At 46.1% G+C, this 16,905-nt stretch overlaps 1 protein-coding gene across 1 annotated transcript in view; it reads right to left on the reverse strand.

Annotated features, from left to right (window-relative positions):
- Positions 1-16,905, reverse strand: part of LOC121586116 (teneurin-2) — a 130,486-nt gene that overhangs the window by 41,880 nt on the left and 71,701 nt on the right. The window contains exons 16-20 of the mRNA XM_045225505.1: positions 14,132-14,399; positions 13,036-13,179; positions 7,611-7,860; positions 5,578-5,598; positions 5,163-5,392 (exon numbers count right to left, since the gene is read on the reverse strand). Of these exons, the coding sequence (XP_045081440.1) occupies positions 5,163-5,392; positions 5,578-5,598; positions 7,611-7,860; positions 13,036-13,179; positions 14,132-14,399 (913 nt within the window). The remainder of the gene's footprint in view (positions 1-5,162; positions 5,393-5,577; positions 5,599-7,610; positions 7,861-13,035; positions 13,180-14,131; positions 14,400-16,905) is intronic.

Here is a 16,905-nt window from a genome sequence, read left to right on the forward strand (position 1 = left end):
CGCGCCCTAGACCTTCTGTCTGAGGACAGACTAGGATCACCCAGCCACATAATAATACACACAGGCACAAACGACCTGAGAACACAGCAGGAAAAAGTGGCCACATCACTCAAGGGAGTGATAGAAAAAGCTTATTCTACTTTCCCCAACGCACAAGTGGTTATCTCAACCCTGTTACCACGAAAAGACTTCCACCCTGCTACCATACAGCGGGTAAACGCAAGTATTTCCTGTGACTGTGCATCAAAACCAAATGTCTACCTGGCCCACCACTCCACCCTGGACGTGAACAGCCTTTATGACCAGGTCCACCTATTCAAGGCAGCAGTGCCCACCTTCACCCGGACCCTAAAGGATATCGCCCTCAACCGCAGACCCAACACCTCACACAGGAGCAACAGATCAACAGACACCCTGCCCAGACCAGCGAGACACTCTCCCAGACCTGCGGGACCCCCCCCAGGACCTACACATAGAGGACCCCCGCAGAGAGGACCTACATCCAGACCACAGCACCATCAACCACATCTACACCCCCACCCCCACCAATTAACTCCCCCCCAAGTCAACCATGCCCACACCCCATTTAGGCCCCCTCAGATCAGACCTATGCTCACAATTACTGGCCTGAGGTCAAACCACACAACCAACAACATTAGACACTTTATGGAACACAAAGCCTTCACTATTTCATTCTGGAATATCCAAGGCCTGAGGTCATCTGCCTTTGGCCTAAAGAGCAGGAATCTGGACTTCACCAAAGAAATCGGAAATACAGACATTGTCATCCTACAAGAAACATGGTATAGAGGAGACGGACCCACTGGTTGCCCTCTAGGTTACAGAGAGCTGGTAGTCCCATCCACCAAACTACCAGGTGTGAAACAGGGAAGGGACTCAGGGGGTATGCTAATTTGGTATAGAGCAGACCTAACTCACTCTATTAAATTAATCAAAACAGGAACATTTTACATTTGGTTAGAAATTCAAAAGGAAATGATCTCAACTGAGAAAAATGTCCTCCTGTGTGCTACATATATCCCCCCACTAGAATCCCCATACTTTAATGAAGACAGTTTCTCCATCCTGGAGGGGGAAATCAATCATTTCCAGACCCAGGGACATGTACTAGTCTGTGGCGACCTAAATGCCAGAACTGGACAAGAACCTGACACCCTCAGCACACAGGGGGGAAAAACACCTACCTGGAGGTGACAGCATTCCCTCCCCCATATGCCCCCCTAGGCACAACTACGACAACATAACCAACAAAAACGGGTCACGACTCCTGCAGCTCTGTCGCACACTGGGTATGTACATAGTCAATGGTAGGCTTCGAGGGGACTCCTATGGTAGGTACACCTATAGCTCATCTCTTGGCAGTAGTACTGTAGACTACTTTATCACTGACCTCAACCCAGAGTCTCTCAGAGCGTACACAGACAGCCCACTGACACCCCTATCAGACCACAGCAAAATCACAGTCTACTTGAACAGAGCAATACTCAATCATGAGGCATCAAAGCCAAAGGAACTGAATAATATTAAGAAATGCTATAGATGGAAGGAAAGTAGTGTTGAAACCTACCAAAAAACAATTAGGAAACAACAAATTCAATCCATTCTAGACAACTTCCTGGACAAAACGTTCCACTGTAAAAGTGAAGGTGTAAACTTGGCAGTAGAAAACCTAAACAGTATATTTGACCTCTCAGCTTCCCTATCAAATCTAAAAATCTCTAACAGAAAACCAAAGAAAAGTAATAACAGTGATAAATGGTTTGATGAAGAATGCAAAAACCTAAGAAAGAAATTGAGAAACCTATCCAACCAAAAACATAGTGACCCAGAAAACCTGAGCCTACGCCTTCACTATGGTGAATCACTAAAACAATACAGAAATACACTACGGAAAAAGAAGGAACAGCATGTCAGAAATCAGCTCAATGTAATTGAAGAATCCATAGACTCTAACCACTTCTGGGAAAATTGGAAAACACTAAACAAACAACAACACGAAGAGCTATCTATCCAAAACGGAGATGTATGGGTAAACCACTTCTCCAATCTTTTTGGCCCTATAACAGAGAACAAACAGCAAAACAATATACATGATCAAATGCAAATCTTACAATCAACTATTAAAGACTACCAGAACCCACTGGATTCTCCAATTACATTGAATGAACTACAGGACAAAATACAAACCCTCCAACCCAAAAAGTCATGTGGTGTTGATGGTATCCTCAATGAAATGATAAAATATACAGACCACAAATTTCAATTAGCTATACTTAAACTCTTTAACATCATCCTTAGCTCTGGCATCTTCCCCAATATTTGGAACCAAGGACTGATCACCCCAATCCACAAAAGTGGAGACAAATTTGTCCGCAATAACTACCGTGGGATATGCGTCAACAGCAACCTTGGGAAAATCCTCTGCATTATCATTAACAGCAGACTAGTTCATTTCCTCAGTGAAAACAATGTACTGAGCAAATGTCAAATTGGCTTTTTACCAAATTACCGTACGACAGACCACGTATTCACCCTGCACACCCTAATTGACAAACAAACAAACCAAAACAAAGGCAAAGTCTCTCTTTGTTGATTTCAAAAAAGCTTTTGACTCAATTTGGCATGAGGGTCTGCTATACACATTGATGGAAAGTGGGGTTGGGGGAAAAACATACGACATTATAAAATCCATGTACACAAACAACAAGTGTGCGGTTAAAATTGGCAAAAAACACACACATTTCTTTCCACAGGGCCGTGGGGTGAGACAGGGATGCAGTTTAAGCCCCACCCTCTTCAACATATATATCAACGAATTGGCGAGGGCACTAGAACAGTCTGCAGCACCCGGCCTCACCCTACTAGAATCTGAAGTCAAATGTCTTCTGTTTGCTGATGATCTGGTGCTTCTGTCACCAACCAAGGAGGGCCTACAGCAGCACCTAGATCTTCTGCACAGATTCTGTCAGACCTGGGCCCTGACAGTAAATCTCAGTAAGACAAAAATAATGGTGTTCCAAAAAGGTCCAGTTGCCAGGACCACAAATACAAATTCCATCTAGACACCGTTGCCCTAGAGCACACAAAAAACTATACATACCTCAGCCTAAACATCAGCGCCACAGGTAACTTCCACAAAGCTGTGAACGATCTGAGAGACAAGGCAAGAAGGGCCTTCTATGCCATCAAAAGGAACATAAAATTTGACATACCAATTAGGATCTGGCTTAAAATACTTGAATCAGTTATATAACCCATTGCCCTTTATGGTTCTGAGGTCTGGGGTCTGCTCACCAACCAATAATTCACAAAATGGGACAAACACCAAATTGAGACTGCATGCAGAATTCTGCAAAAATATCCTCTGTGTACAACGTAAAACACCAAATAATGCATGCAGAGCAGAATTAGGCCAATACCCGCTAATTATCAAAATCCAGAAAAGAGCCGTTAAATTCTATAACCACTTAAAAGGAAGTGATTCCCAAACCTTCCATAACAAAGCCATCACCTACAGATAGATGAACTTGGAGAAGAGTCCCCTAAGTAAGCTTGTCCTGGGGCTCTGTTCACAAATACAAACAGACCCCACACAGCCCCAGGACAACAACAACAACAACAACAACAACAACAACACAATTAGACCCAACCAAATCATGAGAAAACAAAAAGAGAATTACTTGACACATTGGAAAGAACAAACAAAAAAACTGAGCAAACTAGAATGCTATTTGGCCCTAAACAGAGAGTACACAGTGGCAGAATACCTGACCACTGTGACTGACCCAAACTTAAGGAAAGCTTTGACTATGTACAGACTCAGTGAGCATAGCCTTGCTATTGAGAAAGGTCGCCGTAGGCAGACCTGGCTCTCAAGAGAAGACAGGCTATGTGCACACTGCCCACAAAATGAGGTGGAAACTGAGCTGCACTTCCTAACCTCCTGCCAAATGTATGACCATATTAGAGACACATATTTCCCTCAGATTACAGCGATCCACAAAGAATTTGAAAACAAACCCAATTTGGATAAACTCCCTTATCTACTGGGTGAAAAACCACAGTGTGCCATCACAGCTGCAAGATTTGTGACCTGTTGCCACAAGAAAAGGGCAACCAGTGAAGAACAAACACCATTGTAAATACAACCCATATTTATGTTTATTTATTTTCCCATTTGTACTTTAACTATTTTCACATTGTTACAACACTGTATATATATATAATATGACATTTGAAATGTCTTTATTCTTTTGAAACTTCTGAGTGTACTGTTTACTGTTAATATTTATTGTTTATTTCACTTTTGTTTACTATCTACTTCACTTGCTTTGGCAATGTTAACACACGTTTCCCATGCCAATAAAGCCCTTAAATTGAAATTGAATTGAATTGAGAGAGAGAGAGAGAGAGAGAGAGAGAGGCCAGTGGCAGAGAAGAGCTGGAGGGCAGAGAGATATAGAAAGAGACAGACAGAGAGAGAGAGAGAATGAGAGAGAGAGAGAGAGAGAGAGAGAGAGAGAGAGAGGCCAGTGGCAGAGAAGAGCTGGAGGGCAGAGAGATATAGAAAGAGACAGACAGAGGGAGGGAGAGAGAAAGAGGACTGACATGGCTGATAAGTGCTGGCTGGCTTTGTATCTGTCTTGCAGGAGATGCGCACACGCAGCACACACACACACAACACACACACAGTTACACACAACACACACACAGACACACACAACACACACAACACACACACACTGAGGAAATGTGACAGGGTGACATCTTTGACAGTTTGGTGTCAAAGCGTTCTTCTTTTTGATCCATGCTTCATCACGTGATATCATCCAACTTCAGTTGTAATCTGGTTTATAACCTCCTTCTGCTTCTGCCCTGCTTTACTTTCACTACTAGACGGACAATTAGTTTCATCATCAGTCTTCTGATATAAAAAAGGAAAGATATCACTACTACTTTCACTACTAGATCATTAATACCAGCATCTCATTGGTGTAGTACAGACATCCCTTCCTTCCCTGTCCTAGTTACACTTCGGAACTCATGAGGGTACTGTCCCTGGCTTAGCCTTCAAGGTTTGGAAGATCTCTTTGTGTGTGTGTGTGTGTGCCTCTCTGTGTGTCTGTTCCTCTGCTCCTCACCTTTGGGGCTCATCAGTGTCGCCTCAGTAGCTTTGCCTCCATCCCCACAGCGCTCGTTGAAGGGCAGACACTGCTCTCCCGTCCCAGCAACCACCTCTGCGTTGTCCGACAGCAGCCGCCCGCCCGTCAGCGAGCGCACACGGTAGATATGCCGCGAGTTGGTGTCCGAGATCAACAACGCTCCCGTTACCGGATCAATGGCCAGGAAGTACTTATGAGTGGGGTTGTTACTGTCGGATAGAGAGAGAATAAAGTTATTGGAATTTGAATTGGATTGGAGATAAACAACTTAGATTAAAACAATATTTCCCAGGGGGCAATTTAACAATCTTTGTGATTAAAGTAACTCTAAATTACTGCTATTTCACTTTTGAGCTCGGAATTTCTAATTTAACCGAGGAGCGAAGCATCTTACCTGTGCCTGAAATCTTTGTTCCTTAAAGGGATAAGAAGACAGAAAAAACAACCCAGAACAAATGTTAATGTAGTGTGTCTGAGGGAACAACAGAACGACAGAGAGAGAGAGTTAGCTGTGGAGCGAACAACAGAACGACAGAGAGAGAGAGTTAGCTGTGGAGCGAACAACAGAACGACAGAGAGAGAGTTAGCTGTGGAGCGAACAACAGAACGACAGAGAGAGAGAGTTAGCTGTGGAGCGAACAACAGAACGACAGAGAGAGAGAGTTAGCTGTGGAGCGAACAACAGAACGACAGAGAGAGAGAGTTAGCTGTGGAGCGAACAACAGAACGACAGAGAGAGAGAGTTAGCTGTGGAGCGAACAACAGAACGACAGAGAGAGAGAGTTAGCTGTGGAGCGAACAACAGAACGACAGAGAGAGAGAGTTAGCTGTGGAGCGAACAACAGAACGACAGAGAGAGAGTTAGCTGTGGAGCGAACAACAGAACGACAGAGAGAGAGAGTTAGCTGTGGAGCGAACAACAGAACGACAGAGAGAGAGTTAGCTGTGGAGCGAACAACAGAACGACAGAGAGAGAGTTAGCTGTGGAGCGAACAACAGAACGACAGAGAGAGAGAGTTAGCTGTGGAGCAAACAACAGAACGACAGAGAGAGAGAGTTAGCTGTGGAGCAAACAACAGAACGACAGAGAGAGAGAGTTAGCTGTGGAGCGAACAACAGAACGACAGAGAGAGAGAGTTAGCTGTGGAGCGAACAACAGAACGACAGAGAGAGAGAGTTAGCTGTGGAGCGAACAACAGAACGACAGAGAGAGAGTTAGCTGTGGAGCGAACAACAGAACGACAGAGAGAGAGTTAGCTGTGGAGCGAACAACAGAATGACAGAGAGAGAGAGTTAGCTGTGGAGCGAACAACAGAACGACAGAGAGAGAGTTAGCTGTGGAGCGAACAACAGAATGACAGAGAGAGAGAGTTAGCTGTGGAGCGAACAACAGAACGACAGAGAGAGAGAGTTAGCTGTGGAGCGAACAACAGAACGACAGAGAGAGAGAGTTAGCTGTGGAGCGAACAACAGAACGACAGAGAGAGAGAGATAGCTGTGGGAGCGAACAACAGAACGACAGAGAGAGAGAGTTAGCTGTGGAGCGAACAACAGAACGACAGAGAGAGAGAGTTAGCTGTGGAGCGAACAACAGAACGACAGAGAGAGAGAGTTAGCTGTGGAGCGAACAACAGAATGACAGAGAGAGAGAGTTAGCTGTGGAGCGAACAACAGAACGACAGAGAGAGAGAGTTAGCTGTGGAGCGAACAACAGAATGACAGAGAGAGAGAGTTAGCTGTGGAGCGAACAACAGAACGACAGAGAGAGAGAGTTAGCTGTGGAGCGAACAACAGAATGACAGAGAGAGAGTTAGCTGTGGAGCGAACAACAGAACGACAGAGAGAGAGTTAGCTGTGGAGCGGTGAAGGGAACAGCATAGTTAAATATGGGTAAAAACACCCAGGAGATATAAGAACTAGTGCAGTGTATAATTCTACTTCAATCACTCTGTCCCCCGAGCCCTCCCTTCTTTCATTACAACCTCACTGAATCTCATCTAACATGTTCCACATCCCACACACTGCTTCTGTCCTCTGTCCTCTCCCCCTTCTCTCCCGTTCTCCTTCACTCCTCCTCCCTCACGCCTCCTCCTCTCTCCCCCTCTCCTCTCATCCCCTTTCCTCCTTCACCCCTCCTCCCTCTCCTTCACCCCTCCTCTCCTCTCCTCTCCTCTCCTCTCCTCTCCTCTCCTCTCCTCTCCTCTCCTCTCCTCTCCTCCCCTCCTCCTCCCCCTCCCTCTCCTCTCCCTCCCCCCTCTCCTCCTCCTCTCCCTCTCCTCTCCTCTCCTCCTCCTCTCCTCTCCTCTCCTCTCCTCTCCTCTCCTCTCTCCTCTCCTCTCCTTCACCCCCTCCTCTCCTCTCCTCTCCTCTCTCCTCTCCTCTCCTCTCCTCTCCTCTCCTCTTCTCCTCCCCTCCCTCTATTCGTACCTCAGTTCAAGTATGCCTGTGGTATTGAGTGAGGGGTAGACCCTGCGTACGAAGTTCAGGTCTCCCACGTAGAGGCTCCCATCAATGCCTGTTGCCAGGGCTACAGGCGCCAGTAGCTTGTTGCTGTCTGCGAGGCCGTTACAGCTGGGGCAGGAGATAGAGCGTCGACGGCCGTTCCCCATTACACTGCTGATCACAGGGGGCTGCTCTGACACAAACACGTTCTCACCACTACCCTTATGGAGGATACCTGGACAGGACGGAGGGAGGGAGGGAGGGAGAGAGAGAGAGAGAGAGGCAGGGAGGGAAGGAGGGAGGGAGAGAGAGAGGCAGGGAGGGAGGGAGGGAGGAAGAGCGAGGCAGGGAGGGAGGGAGGGAGGGATTAATTAATTCATTTTATTTGAGAAAAGCCCTCACATACTATGGCTTCTGCCAAATGAAATGTATGTGTGTTGAGATGACGGTGTGTGTGTGTGTATGTATACTGAACAAAAATATAAACGCAACATGTAAAGTGTTGGCCCATATTTCATGAGCTGAAATAAAAGAACCCAGAAATCTTGGGAAAATACGTTTTGAACAGTCATCTAACTCTGAATTCCAAGTCGGGAACTCTGGCCTCTTTCTAGAGCTCCGACCTGAAGATCACTGACGTCATGATTCGACCTTGTTTTTTCAGAGTTCCCAGTTGTCTTGAAAGCACCATAAATCCAGAGAATGCCAGACTTTAATTACAAAGTTTGCCAACAAGAAGGACCGCCGCAGCACCTTCCTGTTCAAGTGAGCACAACAAGGTGAGTCCAAAAATGTATTGTATGCTGCTGCATAAATGATGTAATATGCTAGGGAGGTATGTATACTGTAGCTAAGAAAGTAATACTAAGTGTGTGTTGTGTTGTAAGCTGTTAGTAGCCCCTTTCACCCTCATCATTTAGCCTACTGTTCTGACTTGGTGGTGCACATGTAGCGAGAAATGCAATCATTGAATATTGTAAGCGCTTTCATCGTCTGCTTATATGCCCCCTTTATTTATCCTACGGTTCTGACTTGGTGTACAGGGAGAATACTGTAAGAACAGCCCATGTTCTGAATTATGTCGCTGTACATTTCAAAAGTGCTGAACAAATAGTTATATTGACTACGTCCGTCCTAGCTCGCTCATTAATGTCTTAATCGAAATTACGGATTGCCTCTTATCCGCTCGTCATCCCCTTATGCCATAGTTTGTACATCTTAATTGTCAGTGGAAACCACATTTGTTTAAGGAAATCAGCCATATAAGCTATGTTTTTTTAAAGGCAGTAAATGAGGCTGAATGAACTGTTTCGCTGCCAGACAAGGCTCTGCTGATAGCCAGGTGTAGTGGTGGTAATGATTCACTCCATGGTGCTGAAAATAAAGTTCTGGTGTTGGGACAGCTTTATGTAGGTAACAGTTTTTCTAACAGTTTGTGGGCACCGCTTGTCACCATTATAGTGCAATTAATGTATTGTTTAGTGTTTTGTTGTGTTGTGGCTTTGCTGGCATGCATCTACAACAATTTTTTTTGAGTTTGCCCCACCAATATTTACATGCTAAAATTGCCACTGATTATATCATTCTGTCATGTGGGCCTACATTGCAATCAACATTTAATTGGGAAGGTTTTTTGGGAAAGCCTTGAGAAATGTTCATCCAAACGGCGCATGATGACTGGATTGCATATCGCAAATAGCCTACTAACCAAGACTAAGGACCAAACTTTTTCAATACCTGGTTTGCATACCCATTGTTGCCTTGGTTAGCATTTACTGGTAGATACAGTATCATAAATTGAAACGTCTTTCCTACCTACCGGCTACCGAGGTCATTCTTCTGTGAGCTGCTCCATGTGACAACCAGTTGAGAGCTGAGTGCTCTTGCTGACTGCAGATGATATTCTGCTGAAACTAAACTATGTGTGCTGCGCGCATGTGAATATATTTCACGTGCTTTGCGATTGGGTAGGCTACTTTGTGCATGATTTCTCTATTGTAGCCGACTACATCATTAATAAGTTGTATACCTCCACTACACTACTTTTATATGCAAAGGAAGGGATTAAGAAGTCAGTATAGGCAATGCCCACTGAAAGAAATGTGGGAATAGGGCATATACCAGCATATAGCCTCCACTACGCCACTGACCCTTTGTGTTTTACAAAAAGTCATATCACCAACGCTTGATTGGCATAAACACACTGTGATGTCACGAGAGGCTGTGTCCTGGAGGGACGTTACATCCCCCTGAGGTGGCTGCAAACCCAGACAGCTATGGCTCCATCTGCTGGTATGGTCGGGAACTCCACCCCTCTATGGCCAATCTTCCCACGCAGCTGAAACAAATGAGGAGCTGATGAGCTGAAGGTTTGGGAAGGGAAGAGACACAGTCTCCAAGCTGGGCTCTCTGGAGGACAAGAGTGCTGCACGTCCACTTCCATGAGGAATATAAGGATTTGGAGATACTTACCTTTGGGAAATACTCACCTTTGGATATATGCACCTGTGGAAATACGTGAGAGACATTTGGAAGGACTTTTTGCTGGGTTGGCCACTAGCTGCAACGTGGACTACAGTAAGGCTGGGGGAAAAGTTATCTGAGCGAGTGAGAATTATGATTTTGGATGTGGAAGAGACATCCCTGAACTGTTAACCCTTAAAGAGCCACAAGAGAACAGAATTTGGTTATATTTTCGTTAATTTCCCAAGACCTATAATAAAATCCTTGTTTTGTTTGAACCTTGTCTCCTTGCACTACTTGAGCAATCCCGCTGAAAGCTGTGTAGCCTCTCGTGACGTCACAGATGGTGGAGAATACGGGCACGCTCAAGCGTTAATAGTGCATGTCAGAGGAGGATACCGAAGGTTTGATCACCCAGTTTTCCAAGTTGGCCGTAGGCTCCCGCCGACTGAAATGGAGGACATATTGAAAGCCCTTGTTGCTGGCCAGCAAGCCCAGATGCAAGCAAACGTGGCTCTCTTGGAGGAGCAAAAGAAAGCCAACCTTCTGAAGGCAGAGGAGAAGTACAAGGTGTTGGAGAACAAGATGAAGAATGCGGAGGCAGAGAGAGAGAAGGAACTGAAAGCTGCTCAACAGAAGCTAAACTCTGCTAAAACCAAGGCTGATGCGTTCAGTAAGAAACTCAAGGAGAGACAACAGGAGGCTGAGTCCCTGGTCCTAGAGTTGGAGGAGTTGAAGAGAGAGCAGTCTGGCAAGCACCACGGCAATGCGGACGCCCTCTCCCGGCGTGATGCCTTCTTCGCTGCCTTTACCCCGACGAGGACGTCGGTCCCGAGGAGGGGGATGTGTGATGTCACGAGAGGCTGTGTCCTGGAGGGACGTTACATCCCCCTGAGGTGGCTGCAAACCCAGACAGCTATGGCTCCATCTGCTGGTATGGTCGGGAACTCCACCCTCTATGGCCAATCTTCCCACGCAGCTGAAACAAATGAGGAGCTGATGAGCTGAAGGTTTGGGAAGGGAAGAGACACAGTCTCCAAGCTGGGCTCTCTGGAGGACAAGAGTGCTGCACGTCCACTTCCATGAGGAATATAAGGATTTGGAGATACTTACCTTTGGGAAATACTCACCTTTGGATATATGCACCTGTGGAAATACGTGAGAGACATTTGGAAGGACTTTTTGCTGGGTTGGCCACTAGCTGCAACGTGGACTACAGTAAGGCTGGGGAAAAGTTATCTGAGCGAGTGAGAATTATGATTTTGGATGTGGAAGAGACATCCCTGAACTGTTAACCCTTAAAGAGCCACAAGAGAACAGAATTTGGTTATATTTTCGTTAATTTCCCAAGACCTATAATAAAATCCTTGTTTTGTTTGAACCTTGTCTCCTTGCACTACTTGAGCAATCCCGCTGAAAGCTGTGTAGCCTCTCGTGACGTCACAACACATATTAGTTGAAGGCAGTTAGCTGCTGTAGGGACTTATATTTACAGAAATGTTAATCTATGTGCCTTGTCCCCTTCAAAATAAATATTTTCAAAGTAAAGTATCGTTGGTTATCTAATGAATCAGCTACATTGGACCAATGGAGGGTGTGTGTGGCCAGTTCACTCTTGTCTGTTCTAAAAGATGACAGACTTGACACTCTAAGCCCTGGGTGGCAGTTAAACGCGGCAGCCGTAACTGTGGTGAAGGGTTATTAGCTGTCAAGCAGAGTTAGCAGTTAGTGAAGCGAGTTGGGGGCCTTGGCACCCTCAGAGCTATTACTGTTCACATACACAGACAGAAAGATACACACACACACACACACACAAACTCACACATACACACACACACACACACACACACACACACACACACACACACACACACACACACACACACACACACACACACACAAACCCTACACACCACACTCACACACTCTGTCTATACACACTCACCAACAGCTTCCGACAGCCCGTAGACTCTCTGTCCACTACGCCACTGACCCTTTGTGTTTTACAAAAAGTGCAGTCTCATACATGAGTGCGCTGGTATTACGGTTGCTGTCCTTTTAGCGTCACGAACCTGTCACACACTGAAGGCCTAGGTCCAATAGGTTCGCCACTGTGCAGACATGTCTATAATAGATTCAATTTCAACCTTTCTCCCCTTTACTAATAGTGAGTGCGCAACTTTCCAACAATTTCCCCCACTCTTCCCTACCAGCTAGTGAAGGAAATTGGGACAGAGTTTGAGGATATTTTTCAATTAAAGTAAAGGACAGTAATGTTATGAGTAAAGTAGGAATACCAGGTTTCAATAGGCAATTGTTATTTTTTGCTTTTATGCGCTGACTGAAAGAAACTGATAATTATGAGTTTTTTAGCCTGTTGGTCTCGGCTGGTCTGGGGAAGAAATTACGGGTCCTCACTGTCCGAGACTGAGTCAAGACCGAGTCAAGACTGAGTCAAGACCGAGTCAAGACCGAGTAAGAATTTATCCGACACTGACACCGAGACAAGACCGAAACACCCTATGTGGTCTCGAGTATTACAACACTGCCAACCTGCCTCACAACCGCGGACCATGTGTAACCACGCCAGCCCAGGACATCCATATCCGGCTTCTTCACCTGCGGGATCGTCTGAGACCAGCCACCCAGACAGCTGATGAAACTGAGAAGTATTTCTGTTTGTAATAAAAAACGAATTCTGATTGGCTGGGCCTTGCTCCCCAGTGGGTGGGCCTGGCTGCCAAGTGGGTGGGCCTATGCCCTCCAAGGCCCACCCATGGCTGCGCACCTGCCCAGTCATGTGAAATCCATAGATTAGGTCCTAATGAATTTATTGCAATTGACTGATTTCCTTATATGAACTGTAACTCAGTAAAACCGTTGAAATTGTTGCATGTTGCGTTTATATTTTGTATTCAGTGTACATGTACAGTATATTTAAACGTACTGCTGTGTGTGTTGAGTATATGGTGTTTATCCAGAGACCAGCCTCCCAGATTAGAAGGGTCCAGTTCAAAGCCCTGTAGTACTGCTGTCCTCTTCTCCCATAGGATCAGACTGGCACACGACTCATACTCATACCCCACCGACACTTTGGAGGGAGCGAGACAGAGAGGGGGAGAGAAAATATAGTTAATAAACAAAGTAGTATGGAGACAAGCAACTCTTCAATGCTCAGGACAGTCAACCCCAGACAGACAGACAGACAGACAGACAGACAGACAGACCAACCACTAATAAAGTAAAGTGAGCTGCAGTTACATGTATAATTGTTATATTTACAGCTAGAGCTACCCAAGAGCTAAGTATGAGTCCTATGATGGTAGCACAGCTTGTACTCTTTAGCACCTGTCCAGACCTGTCCAGACCAGACCTGTACAGACCAGACCAGACCTGTCCAGACCAGACCAGACCTGTCCAGACCAGACCAGACAAGACCAGACCAGATCTGTCCAGACCAGACCAGACCTGTCCAGACCAGACCAGACCTGTACAGACGTAGCCGGCCGCGACCGGGAGATCCATGGGGCGGCGCACAATTGGCCCAGCGTCGTCCAGGGTAGGGGAGGGAATGGCCGGCAGGGATGTAGCTCAGTTGGTAGAGCATGGCGTTTGCAATGCCAGGGTTGTGGGTTCGATTCCCACGGGGGGCCAGTATGAAAATAAAAAAAAATAATGTATGCACTCACTAACTGTAAGTCGCTCTGGATAAGAGTGTCTGCTAAATGACTAAAATGTAAATGTACAGACCAGACCCTTCCTCCTCTCACCCCACTAACACATCGTTAAGGCCATAACCCAATTAACATTGTCGTTATGGCGTGAAATCAATTAAAAACATGTTCATTTGAAAGAGAGAGGGTGTTGGGTTTACTGTCCCAACAGACAGTTCTGTGACAACTAAGAAGTGTTGTCATGGTGACAGATCAATTTATCTCCCATCATGCAACACACACAAACACTTACATACATACACACACACACGCACACACACACACAAACCCTACACACCGCACTCACACACTCTGTCTATACACACTCACCGACAGCTTCCGACAGCCCGTAGATTCTCTGTCCATAGGCATCTGTTTTATCCCAAATGTAGGTGTAGGCCAGGTTGGGCGAGGCGTGGAACCACTTCTGGAAGAGATGTCCCTCCACAGCCACCATCAGATGGACCTTGAGCAGGCCCAGAGACACCATGACTGGGGTCATGGTCACCTTCAGCAGGCTGCGGTAACCAGACGTCCTGGAGCTCAGGTAGCACAGCTTCAGACTGGTCCCTGGAACATCTATCATCTCGTGGAGCACCTGGAGAGAGAGAGAGGAGAGAAGGATGAGAGGAGAGGAGTGGAGAGGAGAGGAAAGTGCTTCAGACTGGCGCCTGGAACATCTATCATCTCATGGAGAGAGAGAGAGAGAGAGAGAGAGAGAGAGAGAGAGAGAGAGAGAGAGAGAGAGAGAGAGAGAGAGAGAGAGAGAGAGAGAGAGAGAGAGAGAGAGAGAGAGAGAGAGAGAGAGAGAGAGAGAGAGAGAGAGAGAGAGAGAGAGAGAGAGAGCGAGAGAGAGAAAGAGAGAGAGATTCAGAGATATTCAGAGATTCAGACTTGCGCCTGGAACATCTATCATCTCATGGAGAGAGGGAGACAAACACCAAATTGAGACTGCATGCAGTATTCTTCAAAAAGTAAAATTACTTGACAAATTGGAAAGAATTAACAAAAAAAACTGAGCAAACTAGAATGCTATTTGGCCCTTAACAGAGTGTACACAGTGGCAGAATACCTTACCACTGTGACTGACCCAAACCTAAGGAAAGCTTTGACTATGTACAGACTCAGTGAGCATAGCCTTGCTATTGAGAAAGGCCGCCGTAGGCAGACCTGGCTCTCAAGAGAAGACACGCTATGTGCACACTGCCCACAAAATGAGTTGGAAACTGAGCTGCACTTCCTAACCTCCTGCCAAATGTATGACCATTTTAGAGACACATATTTCGCTCAGATTTCACAGATCCACAAAGAATTTGAAAACAAACCCAATTTTGATAAACTCCCTACTGGGTGAAAAACCACAGTGTGCCATCACAGCAGCAATATTTGTGACCTGTTGCCACAAGAAAAGGGCATTATTTTCCCATTTGTACTTTAACTATTTGAAATGTTTGATTCTTTTGGAACTTGTGAGTGTAATGTTTACTGTTAATTTGTATAATTTTTCACTGTACCCTGGAACATCTATCATCTCATGGAGAGAGAGAGAGAGAGAAAGAGAGAGAGAGAGAGAGAGAAAGAGAGAGAGAGAGAGAGAGAGATTCAGACTTGTGCCTGGGACATCTATCATCTCATGGAGAGAGAGAGACACATGCTCAACATGAGCTCCTGATTTATTTCTAAATCTAAAAATAATTAAAGATAAGAAGTGATGAACAACAAGTCTATTCAATCAGACTATAAAAAAAGTAACTTTGCTCCTCAAATTAAGAAGTTTTGACTCTCACTAGCTAGCTACACAACAAAAACCTAGCCAGCAGGCTAACAAGCCAGCCAGAAAATTGAGCTAGAACAAACCTAGCAAGGGGAGTTAATACAACTACATCAAACGACCAAACTGAGTGAATAAATAAAAAAGAAGCACAGACTCTAACTTTAAACATATCTTCTGTTTTTGTGTGTGAAGATTTTTTCACTCTTTTTGCTGTTTTTTGAGCTAAACAGGAGCTAGCTAGCAACAGCAGCAGACAAACACAACTGCTTGCCATGTCAACGGTGCAGCAGAACAGAGCAGCAGCAGCAGTAGTAGCAGAGCCCACAGGCACCATGTCCCCACTCCCCCTCAGCACTGAGTCCATTTTCTATCCCCCAGACGCCAAAAACAACACCATGAGGAAAGCTTTTAAACAGAATCTACTAAAGGGGAGGCCAGAAACCCTTTTCACAGACGGTGATATGAGTAATCTCATCTTTCTCACTGACCAGCCAAATGCATGGCGCTCAGCAGTCTACTCTCACTACCCATCCATAAAGAAAGAGGGAATCTGTAATGGGTGGAAGCTGAAAGTCAAAGAGACAGACGATCCTGACAGCACCATGATAACAATCAACCTCTACAAGACTGGGACTGTCATGGTGCAAGGTAACCTTAGGCTGTTTGAAACAGACTTTCAGATCATTAAGGAGAGAGCAGAGAGAGAGAAGGACACCACCAGTGACATGCCCTCCCACAAGACAAACTCCACCAGCACCACCCTCACCACCCTCACCCCCACTATCCCCACCCAAAAAGGCACATCCAGCACCTCTCTTCCCACCATAGTGGAGGACACGCCCCAGGAGGAGAGCGACCCCCTCAGTGCAGAGCAGGCTCAGGCCCTCCTCACCACCATGGCTGCCATGAGGGATCAGTTCACCAAACTGGAGGGGGAGGTGGTCCTGCTCAGGAAGAGTGTGAGCAAACAGCAACCAGACATCCACACCTTAGAAGAGCTCCTAACCAAGGTGCGGACAGAGCAGGACAGCAGCCTTGCAACACAGCTGAAAGAAGTTCAGCAAGAGAGAGACGGACTCAAGAGAGAGCTGGCTGATCTAACAAAGGAGGTGAGAGAGCTCCAAAAAGACAGGCAGAGCAGTAATAACGAGCTGACCACACTAAGAGAGGAGCTGCAGGAGAGAAAGAGAACAGAGGACAGGCTGCAGGAACAGCTAGATCACCACTCTATGACCTGCCCTCACACAGCAGAGGAGCCCACCTCAACCAGCCAGGCCTCCCCAGCCCTGCCGGCTGCATGCCTCCCCCCCAGCCCACAGAACAGCCTCCC

This window comes from Coregonus clupeaformis, chromosome 2, assembly GCF_020615455.1.
Source record: "Coregonus clupeaformis isolate EN_2021a chromosome 2, ASM2061545v1, whole genome shotgun sequence".
NCBI classification, from domain to species: Eukaryota; Metazoa; Chordata; class Actinopteri; order Salmoniformes; family Salmonidae; genus Coregonus; species Coregonus clupeaformis.